The sequence below is a fragment of the Eumetopias jubatus genome, unplaced genomic scaffold (assembly GCF_037043125.1).
Source record: "Eumetopias jubatus isolate StellerSeaLion01/CBP00866 unplaced genomic scaffold, mEumJub1_p1.0 scaffold_3, whole genome shotgun sequence".
In the NCBI taxonomy this organism is placed as follows: Eukaryota; Metazoa; Chordata; class Mammalia; order Carnivora; family Otariidae; genus Eumetopias; species Eumetopias jubatus.
Window position 1 is genome coordinate 62,152,486 of NW_028274809.1, and position 12,934 is coordinate 62,165,419.

The 12,934-nt window shown below is 34.3% G+C and overlaps 1 protein-coding gene across 2 annotated transcripts in view; it reads right to left on the reverse strand.

Annotated features, from left to right (window-relative positions):
* The window catches only part of UBR3 (ubiquitin protein ligase E3 component n-recognin 3), a 223,962-nt gene that overhangs the window by 58,143 nt on the left and 152,885 nt on the right, over positions 1 to 12,934 (reverse strand). For both annotated transcript variants that reach the window (XM_088021641.1, XM_088021642.1), the window contains exon 31: positions 1,503 to 1,608. In XM_088021641.1, coding sequence (XP_087877767.1) covers positions 1,503 to 1,608 — 106 coding nt within the window. The remainder of the gene's footprint in view (positions 1 to 1,502; positions 1,609 to 12,934) is intronic.

Consider the following 12,934-nt stretch of genomic DNA (forward strand, 5'->3'; position numbering starts at 1 on the left):
AGCAGAATTGCAGGATTGTATGGTGGTAGTTCTATTTTTAATTTTCTGAGGAACCTCCATAGTGGCTGTACCAATTTACATTCCCACTAACAGTGTATGAGGGTTCCCTTGTCTCCACATTCTTGCCAGCACTAGGGAAGAGATATACACACCTCTATGTTCACGGCAGCATTATTTACAATAACCAAGATATGGAAGCAACCTAAGTGTCCATCAATAGATAGATAAAGAAGGTGTGATGTGTATATATACACGCGTGTGTACATACACACACACAAACACACACACACACACACGTACAATAGAACATTACTCAGCCATAAAAAAGAATGAAATCATGCCATTTGTGACAACATGGATGGACCTAGAGGGTATTACGCTCAGTGAAATTAAGTCAGATGGACAAATTCTATATGATCTCACGCTTACATGTGGAATCTAAAAAACAAAACAACCAAGCAGACAAAACAAATCAGAAGCAAACTCATAAATACAGGAAACAAACTGATGGTTACCAGAGTGGAGAGGAATTGGGGATGGGTGAAATAGGTGAAGGGGATTAAGAGGTACAAATTTCTAGTTAATAAAATAAGCCATGGGGATGTAATATACAGCATAGGGACTATAGTCAGTAACATTGTAATAACTTTGTACAGTGACAGATGGTGACTAGACTTACTGTGGAGATCATTTTGTAATGTACAGAAACACTGAATCTCTATGAATGTATGCATAAAACTAATAGGATATGGTATGTCAATTATACTTCAATAAAAATTAAAATAAAATAAAAAGGGACAATTTGCACTGAAAAGTGTCTGAAATGGAGTGAACAACATCAAATATATAAAAATTATGATATCATCAAATAAATAACCACAACTTACTGGTCACCACTGGAAGTTGCTAGGGCATCAACTCACTTCTTTGAAAACTTATAAACTGGGAAAAATCAAGCATTCATCATGCCAAACTATATTTCAGGGTAACCAAAGAGATGATATGGGAAAGTTTTCCTTTATTAAAAAAATCATTCCTAGCTAATAAATAAGAAGTAAGGTTTTTTGTTTTTGTTTTGTTTTGTTTTTTAAATCACACTTTGAATTACCTAATGAAATACTAGAGTTAGGCAAGAATCATGATGGGTTACAAAAATTACTGGGTGTAAGGCTGATGGAGAACTTTACAATAAAGGTATCAAACTAAGGCTACCTGAACCCACTGATCAATTCTGACATAAAAAGAGGGGCAATCAGTCATTGTGCACCTCCATTCAAACTTTTTAACTGCATAAAAATTAATGGGATTCTTTAAAACATTTTCTTGCTTGGTATGAGTTTTTATACAATTTTTACCGCAAGTATAATGGTAAACATTTTTTATATATTTCTATGTTTAATAAGGAAAATTCACATATTCATAAAGAATTTTAATTCTATTTCAATATGTAACTGTTTCTCAAAAACAGTTTTAATTTACTTTAATCTCTCAGTAATACTTACTGCGAATTCACCTCTTCTACTAATTGCGTAAGCTTTCTCCAGGGATTATACTCAGAATCAATGCTATAAAGCCGCATGTGCAAGGCTAATACATGGAACAGTTGATCTAAATAAATTGAAGAAAAGGTAATTAGAAAGTTCACACAATTCTTCCAGGACAAAATTCAGACAAAATTTCTAGCTAATTCATGTGGAAATATTTCCCATGATAATTATAATTCACCAAGTTTAAGTATCAACTACTTCATGCTCTCTTTTAAGGTAAATACTGAAATATATATCCAAAAAACTTCTACTGGAATCTGGACTATTCTTATGCTCAATATTAATACTGGAATGGTTTGTTTTCCTCATCTCCTGTCACAGACCTACTTTTCCTTGGCTTTATGCATCAGACTTGACAACTGGCACTTCTCACTCCTGCGGTTGTCCCTAACAAAGATTTACTATTATCAATACCCTAACCTGAGTGATACTGACAATGACATCCACATAAATTGCTGTTAGATGAAATTATTTATGTAGTATTTTCCCCTAAATCCTCTTTAGACTGAATTGTGATTTCATTATCTTTTGATTCAACATGAGGAAAAAAGAACTGAAATAACAATATTACTTAGCACAGTTATTCTAGCTGTTTCCATTCTTCAGTCTAAACCTTAACAATAATCTATGAGTGTTAGCTTTCAACAAAATTCTGCTCATGAGATTTGGGCGGGGGGAAGAGCCTTTTCTCCGAAATCATTCAGAAGAAAACCCTAAATTTTGCTTTCATATCACATGTCCTTTTTTGGCGGTAAAAATGACAAGGAATGGATTAGATTTTTCTGCCACAAATACTCAAAAACATGTGTGACTAAAAAGTCATTTTTTAGAAAATCAGATAGTACTTTCTGACATATGACTGAAATTAATTCTTAAACCCAGACAGAAAAGAAGCCAAATAACACAAGCATATTGTTGTCACTTACTCTCTAAATTAAAATAACCCAAAACGAAACAAGATTTTGTTTCTCTGAGCAACGACTTAGAAACCAACTATATTTTAGATTAATTTAAGATCCACCAATATGATTCTTGTGGGGGGTGGTGTGGTAGTAGTAGGGGTAATAGTAGTAGTTGTGGTTTTGGGAAGCTATTTTAAGACATATGAGAGCTACAGGATGAACAAAGTAAATGTTCCACTCTGTGGGGCAGGTAGAAGAAATGGGAGGAGGGCAAGGGAACTGAAACTTAACACTCTTAATATCTGTAAGTTTCATCCTTATCTCTCTAAAACAAACAGAATATAAATACCTTAACCTGCTTTGCCTCATGTCTATAGGTCAATGTACAGCAGAAATCCTCTCTTAAAATTTCTTCATCCTATTAATACCCACATTAGCTGAGTATTTGTTACATGCCAGGCACTATTTTGAAATTATTTAACATAGAGTATCTCAATTATTTTTCACAAAAATTCTACTTTGTTATCCCCAGTTTTGAGACCAGTTAAGTTTCCCAAATTTCCAGTTTTTCCAGTAAACTGGTTCAACTAATAACATGGACAACAGGGATGTTTTCAGCAGAGAAATAAAATGATGAAAGATATATTGGTCATTTTATTTCAATTCAATTATACTTAAGAGATTGTTTTTACCAAGTACATAATTTATAATAAAAGTGTCTAAAAACCTGAAAGTGTTAAAATAAAAAAAACCTAAATTCCTCTAGCAGAAAAATATTAACTCAAATTGAAAGGTGTGGAGTTTTACATTTTTTTATATAGGTGTTAACTAAATCAAAGAGCTGTTTTTAATTACTTTGGAAACTAAGTATATACTATATGTTGGCTAATTGAATTTAAATTAAAAAAAATTTTAAAAAGAGCTGTTTTTAATATTTCCTTTCAACATGAAAGTCAGTTATCAGAAAGTTTATCTGATTTAATCAAAAACATAGGAGTTGCTATTTTACTAACTAGTTTTGCACTGAAACCATGGTGGCATAGAAATAATGCTGCAATCCATCTAACCTCTACCATAATTAAAGAAATACATATGCTGAAGGAAACTTTTTCATCTCTTCTATTCCCTCATTTCTGCAGATGAGGAAATAGGCCCAGAGAAAGGAAGAACCTTGCCAGATCACCCTAGTACCTATGGAAAAACTAAGAATAGAATTCAAGATCTGCTACTTCCTTGTTATTTCTACCACTCTGGTTCTCCCTAGGGTTTTTATGATTAAAAGAAAAGTGCAAAATTCCTTTTCTAACACAAACATACCCCTTTCCATTCCTATGAAAAACTGATACTGTAACTCTGAGGCATCTTCTAAAGCTATTAATATATAACAAGAGTCTTTGGTATTGACTTTAGAGCTGAAGACTTACCTAATGAGGTACATCTACCTTTGAAAAACAATGCTAGAAACTACAAATAACTTCAGTAGGAAACAGAGAATTGGCCAAATAACAACCAACACCTTTCACTATTCACTGTATTTTTCAAAATTTAGTCTGAGGGCTCTCAGTAATAAATTCTCATTTAGCAGCAAAAAGATCTCTTAGACAAATATTGACAGAAGTAGATGTAGGATAAGGAGAACCGATGATCATAATCAAAAAGTTAAAAACTGAAACTAATGAGAAAACATTTTTAAGTTTTATTTAAGTAATCTCTACACCCCATGTGGGGCTCAAATTCAGGACCCCAAGATCAAGAGTTGCATGCCCTTCCAACTGAGCCAGCCAGGCACCCCAATGAGAAAACATTTTAAATACCAACCGTTTGTATGATATTTTAAAAGTTGAAAAATAATTTTATCAAGAAATCATATCATTAAAATCTTGAATAACAACAGCAAAAAGAATAGATAACTTCTTGTCTGGAACAACACGTTTTACAGTTCTAAAGTTAGACCCACATTTATAAAAGCATTCTGGAAATGAGAAACACCATTAAATTTAGTTAGAGGTGTGCTATGATTTCAACATATGTATACAAGGCACCACTGTCTAGTAGGAGCCAGGAAGTCCTAGATTTGAATCCAAGTTCTGTACTGATTATGTGTCCTTGGACAAAAGACCTTAGTTTTATTATCTGTAAAATGGGAATAATACCACCTTTCTAGCCTGTTATAGTAATCGCATATACGTGTAGTATGAAGATAGGTGTGCTTACGTACATGTATACACATATATGGTTTGCAAGAATAAATTCCAAATAATAAATTTGATACTTATAAACTTGAGATACTACAATTAGAATTAGAAATTATGGCATTACAAACATCAGGTCTCCACATAAAACAACCACTCCACAAAAAATATTAATATATATTTTTAAGTCTCTTCTCTTCTCTCTCTTCCCCTGAACTTTTGGTACTACTCATTCCTGATTCCCCCCCAGTTCTTTCTCAGTTACTTTTACATGTTCTTCTTCCTCCGTTAAACCCTAAAAGGTAGCATTCTCCACAAGAAAAGGAAAAGGAACCCTTCTTAGTTCTACTTCCCTTTCATTCTGCCCACACTACTTCACCAAATTCAACTTCCATGTCTACTTATAAGTTTACAATTCACAAATTTCTCTAGCTCTTCAATGTTCAACAGGCACCACAAAATCAATATATCCAAAAATAAACTGATTATATAGCCCAATGTTATCTGGGCTGCAATGTTTAGTTCCTCGTATAATCCCTATTTAGGGGAATGACATCACTGCCCCTGCAAACACAAAACAAACAAACAAAAAAACTTGGGGACTCAATCCCACATTCTCGCCCTCCATAGCCAACTGATTACCAATCCTATTGGTTCTACCTCCTATGATCCATCCTCTTCTGCTTCACTCCACCGCTACATCATTTCTCAACTGGATTACTCAACAGAGTGCTCATTCAGCTTCATGCCTTTTGTTTCACTCTCTCCCGATCCCTGTAAACAATAAGTCTATCATATTATCTCATAACTGGTTGGTGAACCACTGAAGGAATAGGTTTCAAAAGCCCTTCATGAGATAACCCCTATCTTTTATTTCTTAACCTTTTTCTTCCCTTTCCTTTCCAAGTATTCCGCAGTGTGTTATGTTGTCTCACTCTGTCTCTGCAAGCTGTTCTCTCAGCCCAGAATAATACATTCTTGTTCTCCAGGCAAACCTGATTCATCTTTCAAGAGCTAGTTCAAGTGCTCCTCTGTAAAGTTTCCTCTAATACCATAACTGAGACAGATGTAATCGTCCCTTGCTTTATACATTCTCTATACCTTGAGTTAACTTTTTATCGCTCTTATATAGTCCAGTAATTATTTTCACATGTTTTTCTCTCCCATTAATGGTAAGATCCCTGAAGAAGATAATTGTGTCCCTTCTTCTTTGTACTTCGTAGGCTAGCACAGTGCTTGGCATTTAATAGGATTTTGTTTAAGTATGCTGAATATTGCATGAATAAATCAACAGTCCTATGAAAAAAATCATACAATATAAGCATAAAATTCATGAAGGATTTATACTCTTCCTTTTTTGTCATGACACACTGGCTCAGTAACCAAGAAGTAGGCCAATTAAGCAGCCCTAATTTTATTGCCCCAAAGAGACTGACCTCTCAACTCTAACTACTAGAGCAGTGCTTGACCTACTTGCTCTCACCGTCTTCTTCCCCACACTGGTTGCTCTGACAACTCACCTGGGACAAAGAATTCTATTTTCTGCAATACCAAATCAAATTCTTTCTAACTGTGACAAGTCTAAAGTATTATAATGTGTTTAATCACAAGACAGACATGTCCTTACTAAAATAGAAACACCACTGAAAGACTGGTTTGTCCTTAAAACAAACAAACAAAAAACCCTATGATTTAATTATAAGAACTCTTAGCTGGAACAAAAAGGTAAGCTTTAACAATCCCTTCTACCTTTATCAATATTAAAATAACTAGTAATCTAAAACTGGTAGATTATTTCTTAGTAGAATTCATATCATTAAGACAGAAGTATATGTTAAAGAGTTGTCCTAAAAACTTTTATAAATTGGTTCCATGTTAAATTGTACCACTGTTAAAATTTATCTATAGTAAACTTAACTGGGTCTGCATTTCAGGTCATTCAAGATTTTAGTCCTATCAGTGCAGTTATCACTGATTAAATAATTGTCAATGAAAAAACTCAATTAGCCAAATGACTCTCTGAACTACCATGGGGGAAAAAGAAATTTTAATTTCTCCTTAATTGATCAATCAAAGTAAGGAAATGGTTCTGACCAATTTGTCCAAGGTGAATATACTAGATGTGAATATACTCCTCTCACAGCTGAGTCAGCTAACCCTGGTTCGTCTACACACTCCTGAGAAATTAGCTGTAGAAAGATGGGAGATGGCTCCTCAAATGAAGTCTAGGAACAAGTCTAAGAAGGGAAGATCTGCAGCTCTGGTTCCAAAGAAACAGGAGGTTCATGCCATGGGGTGACAGGAGCTGACTCATCTTACCCCATTCTACTCCTCACCACTCCATGGGAAGCAGGGCAGGGAATAAAGTGTTAGTCATGGTAGGAACTTTGAAGGGTAAAGAAAAAATTTAGTAATAATAATACATATAAAATACTTCAGTTTCATATATAAACTATATGTTAGTATGTGTGTATATATATATACTTTGAGTTTTATCTATTACTATTCGATCTTTAAGTTAACCGTGATAGATATGTTACTAGATAGCACATCTATGATCATCCCTATTTTCACAATAAGGTAAAATATTAGGTGACTTTCCTAAAATCCAAAAGATAACAAACATGACTAGAATCCAGATCTTCTAACTCCAACCCAGTGCTCCTTCCAGCACTGTATCCTATGTTGCTTCTAGTCAATAAAGGCACAGACAAGTTTAGGGATAAAGTAGCAGCGCTTTGCTTACTTAGGAGAGGTTTTAGTCCCCCAAGTGAGTATGGGAAAATGTGAAAGGAAAAAGCTATCTTTAGTACCTTCCTGCTTTCCATGCTGTGTCCCTTTCCTGTCTCTCAGAGTTCCTGTGTCTCCATTCTCAGGCACACTGTGCCATCATTCTCTGGTCACCTCAAGTATCATAGCATTAGTAATAATTTCATGGAACTGTTTTCCTTCTACTTTTAAGGTTTAAATGGCAGCCTCCTGCTTCACATTTAAAACACTGCTTGGGGCGCCTGGGTGGCTCAGTTGGTTAAGCGACTGCCTTCGGCTCAGGTCATGATCCTGGAGTCCCGGGATCGAGTCCCACATCGGGTTCCCTGCTCAGCAGGGAGTCTGCTTCTCCCTCTGACCCTCTTCCCTCTCGTGCTCTCTATCTCTCATTCTCTCTCTCTCAAATAAATAAATAAAATCTTTAAAACACTGCTTGGGACAATATGAGGAGAGGCACAAATCTGCTTCCACACATAGGTAGTCATAGGAAAGGTAAAGAAAACATTGGTTCTTAAGAATCCCAACTGCCCCTTATCAAAAAGGACACACTCCATGAATTCAGGTCTAATTTGAGTACCTTTAAAACTGAGGGGCAGGAGTTCTAATCATACATACATCTCCCAGAAGAAAGGAGCTGCCCTGCCCTAAGCCTACCAAGATCTGAGGGCCCCCATGCCCCCTACGCCCTGATAGTGGAAATTATTATCTGTGGTACCTAGTTCCTGGAATACACAAATCATAAATTCAGGAAGGCCTGACTACCTGGCCACAAAACATAGAACCTTCAGAATGACTTTAAATAATAAAGCCACTCCTTTTAGCTCAAATTTTCAAGCCACACTCTTATCCCTCTAACCCAGGCCTACACAAATTAACAATGTATTTTGTTCCCAATAGATAAACTATATCAATCTTTGATAATAAATCACATTCTGACCACCTCATCTCATCTCTGTACAGATCAACAGAACAGTTAAGCCCTTAAAAAAAAAAAAACTGAGCTAAAAATTAATTTTTATCTTGCTTCTGGTCTCCTTAACCACATATCCATGCCTGAATTTGATAAAGGTAATGTTGAAGTACTAGAAATAGTAACATCAAGATTTATAATATATAAAGACTTGACATACATTATAAAATTGTGTTCTTAATAACAATCTTCTGGTTGGGTACAACAAGGAAGAGAATCCATGAGGTAAAATAGCTTGCTCCCAAATCATCTGCCTATTCATAAAGAATAGAATCAGGAGGCAATTTGCATATTTTTAATATTAATTTATGCATTTTGACTGCTAAAATGATTTGGTGGCCAAATTTTCCTCTTGTTATGGGGTAACAAAAAGAATAGAACAAAAGTTGTGATTCAACCTATTTGGAGAATTCATAATTTTTAAATCTTAAGAATAGACCCTAATAAGCTATAGATATCAGAATTTACCACTGTTAAAGAACAAGGTCAGACTACTTAGGAGGAATTTTGCAATCTTAATCAACAACATCTTTATGCAGTCTTACAGTAGGATGAAATTAACATTAAATAATTCTTCTAACTCTGAATTCAACAAAAGTTCATTCTTCGAGCAATTAAAATTATTTTAAGTTGCCTGTACACATCAAAGCTCGATTGCTTTCTATGAATAACAAAACACATGCATCATTTCTTAATGAGATCATAAATTGTATCAAAATTGTTAGAGCCCCCCCCCAATGAAAATGTCAAAGCAAAGGTCTGCCATAACCTCTCTTGACTAAAGTTTAATTTTTAATCTCTATAAAATCAGGAAATTCATTTGTGATGTGAACTGTGGCTTCTTAAACTATAGTAATATATAGAAAGCCTTAGACCCAAAGATATGGAAAGATGTTTACCAAAAGATAGATATTTTTAAAAAACTATCCCCAATATTAATTTATCAAACGACACCTCTTCCTTCCACTCCTACTCTAGCCACTGGTTTCAACAATTTCTACTTGAGAAATTGTTGTGCTATTAATTTCACTGGAATCTATGGAGCTCCATATCTACTTTTGAATTACTTGAATGAAGAAATTAATTTTAATAAAACATTATTCCTTTTTTTGTTGTTTTAAATTTTATTATGTTATGTTAGTCACCATACAATGCACCATTAGGTTTTTTTTAACTTTTTTATTGTTATGTTAATCACCATATATTACATAATTTGTTTTGGTGTAGTGTTCCATGATTCATTGTTTGTTCATAACACCCAGTGCTCCATGCAGAATGTGCCCTCTTTAATACCCATCACCAGGCTAACCCATCCCCCTACCCTCCTCCCCTCTAGAAACCTCAGTTTGTTTTTCAGAGTCCATCATCTCTCCTGGTTCATCTCCCCCTTTGACTTACTCCCATTAGTTTTTGATGTGATGATCCACGATCCATTGTCTTTGTATAACACCCAGTGCTCCATGCAGTACGTGCCCTCCTTAATACCCATCACCAGGCTAACCCATCCCCCCACCCCCCCCCCTCTGCTCTAAAACCCTCAGTTTGTGTCTCAGAGTCCATAGTCTCTCATGATTCATCTCTCCCTCCGATTCCCCCCCTTCATTTTTCATTATTCTTAATAAAAAGTTATGCCTTTAATTTTTGCATCTGCTTTGTCCTACCTACATCTATTGTTAACAAAATTGGTGGTATTTATCAGTGTATATATCAATTTGCAATAAAAATCCTAAATTTATTTATCTTTTATAGTCATGTTCAAATGCCATGTCCACCAAAAGTGTTACTGATTTTACCAGCTCAATATGATCTCAAACAAGGGGGAACCAGCCAGCAAACTGGTGAAAAATAAAAGAAAGCTCAACTGGTATCCAAGGAAGAAGAATCAGGGCTTGAGAAAATATCTGAAGGAGTGGTCCAAAACAAAAACAGGAATCTTAGTGAAAAGTTAACGAAAGAAAATAGATAAAATAATAGAAGTGTTAGCAGGCAGAGCCTGGAAAGATCCCAAGGGAATAGTATATAGTAAGATGTCTCTGACTAAAGCCCAGGGGTAAAAGTTCTTAAAGGTTCTGTATCCTTTGGGACACTTACGAGCAAAGGATATGTCTTACATAACTAAATTTAGAGTCAGAATAGCTGGGTTCAAGTGCAAGCTCTGATATTTTCCAGCTGTATGACTTGGCAAGGCAATCACTCTAATTTCAGTTTCCTTTCCGATGAAAAAGTGGTAACACCTATTTCACAAGGTCATTCTAAAGACTAAATAATTTATGTGAAAGCATTTCACAAACTTTTAAAACTACAAATGTTAGGTATTATTAAAATACCATACTATGCTGCTTTGTTAATTAATTTTGCTCATTTTTTACCTTGGAAAATTTCCCAGGTACATATTTAAGAATGAACATTTATGATTGGGTGCTGGTCATTTTACCTCAATACTTAAAAAATTTGAATGTGTAAGTGCTGAATGGCACTGTTCCACTACAGTTTTATTTCTCAGTATAAATTTGGCCAGTAATATTTTTCTGCTTTCATTGTTATAGAAAAAGCAATCTCCTGCTCTCAGTTGTGTGTGTGTGTGTGTGTGTGTGTGTGTGTGTGTGTCCTCGTCCATAATTATCTATTGGGCATTACCCAAGCCACTCCAGACAAAACTTATTAAATATTTTCTTGACTAATCTTCAGTTTTATCAAGAAGTTGTAATGGGACACTGTTCAAAAGTGTAAGGTCCATATCATTTGCTTAATTAGTGGAACATTTTCTTACTCTTTCCCCAAAATATTATGAAAAAAAACTTTAAAAATGAAGATTTTAATGTTGTACAACCTAAATATATACAATTGAATACAATATAATTTGTCAATCATACTTCAATAAAGTTTGTGGGGGGAGGACTAACAAATCATAAGAAAAAAAGAAAACTGAAAACAGTACTAAATTTAGATTTAGGATGATCTTCATCAGGACCTTTTCTATACTGGCACATTATGATTGCTTATTCATGAAAGGGGAAATAAAAAGAAATGAAAGTGGAAGTAACTATCAATTCAATAATTTAAAATTAAGGATGATAATTGAAGTGGTTGCTGCTAGAATTTTACACTACTATTTTTAAGATTCTGAATAAATTTGTTATTTACAAGTCTCTGGATAAATTTAAGTACCTCAGAGGGGGGAAAAAATGAAGTAGAGCTTTTGAACATAAGACTGAAATTCCTTTACTAAATACTTTCTAATATAACAGTTTCTGGAATATTATTAGCCAATGCCAAACAACAATTAAGAATAAATTAATAAGAGAAGGTAATTAAAATAAGTGAATTTACAGTCTTTGCTAATTCAAACAGTCTAGAAGCTAAAACTCCTATGTATCAACAACTTCTCCTTTAAAACATAATGCTAAAACACCGGGTATAAGTAGGGTTTAAGTATATACAAAAGTGAGTAAATACTAAATAGTCAGTAAAAAATAACTTCCAACCCTTACATTTCTAGGAATCAAGTGATAACCCAAAAAAATATCAAAATCTAATACAACTAGTAAGAATTTTAAAAGTAACTCAGCTGAAATTTCACACAGTTTGTATCGTTACATTAAAAATTCCAGGAGAAGCATTTGGGTGGCTCAGTTAAGCATCTGACTCCTGATCCCAGCTCAGGTCTCTATCTCATGGTCATGAGTTCAAGCCCCATGTTGGGCTCCATGCTGGGCATGGACCCTACTTAAAAATTAATTAATTAAAATCAAATAAATAATTTAAGATGTTTTTGATCAGTCCTTTGCTTTGAAATCATCCCCAAAACACATATATATCTTTTCACAATAATACATATATATTTTTGGGGACACCTGGGCGGCTCAGTCGGTTAAGCGTCTGCCTTTGGCTCAGGTCATGATCCCAGAGTCCTGGGATGGAGCCCCACATCAGGCTCCTTGCTCAGCAGGGAGCCTGCTTCTTCCTCCCCTCCCCGCTCGTGCTCTCTCTATCTCTGTCTCTCTTGCTTTCAAATAAATAAAAATCTTTAAAAAAAAACACATATATTTTTTAAAAACCTATGTGTTGATAATTTTTAATAACTACTGATATTTTTAGCATTTAAGAAAATATATTCATTTTTCAAAATAATATATTATGTATTTTAAGCAATTTTTATTTTCTGTACTGATCATGTTAGGTAATATTTTAACTCCAGTGATTTGGGACAAATAATTAGCTGTACTTGACATTAAGTAATATTACCCCTAGTATTCACATTAATTATCTAAAACAATGACTAAATAGTGATAGCATCAAAACCATATTCATGAAGAATCTACATTAAGTTCCAAATGACACTTCTCTCAAACTTACCCTTACAAAAAAGTATTGAAGAATCATGTTCATTTTACAATATAAAGTATATTCATAAATAAAAGCAAACATCCATAATTTTAATACATTTTAATGTCCACACCGAAATACAGTAAAATGCCTTCATTAACTAACAGCAGCACTGTATATTATAGGAATCTGTAGGCAACACAAACTATTTTTATATAAAGATATTCT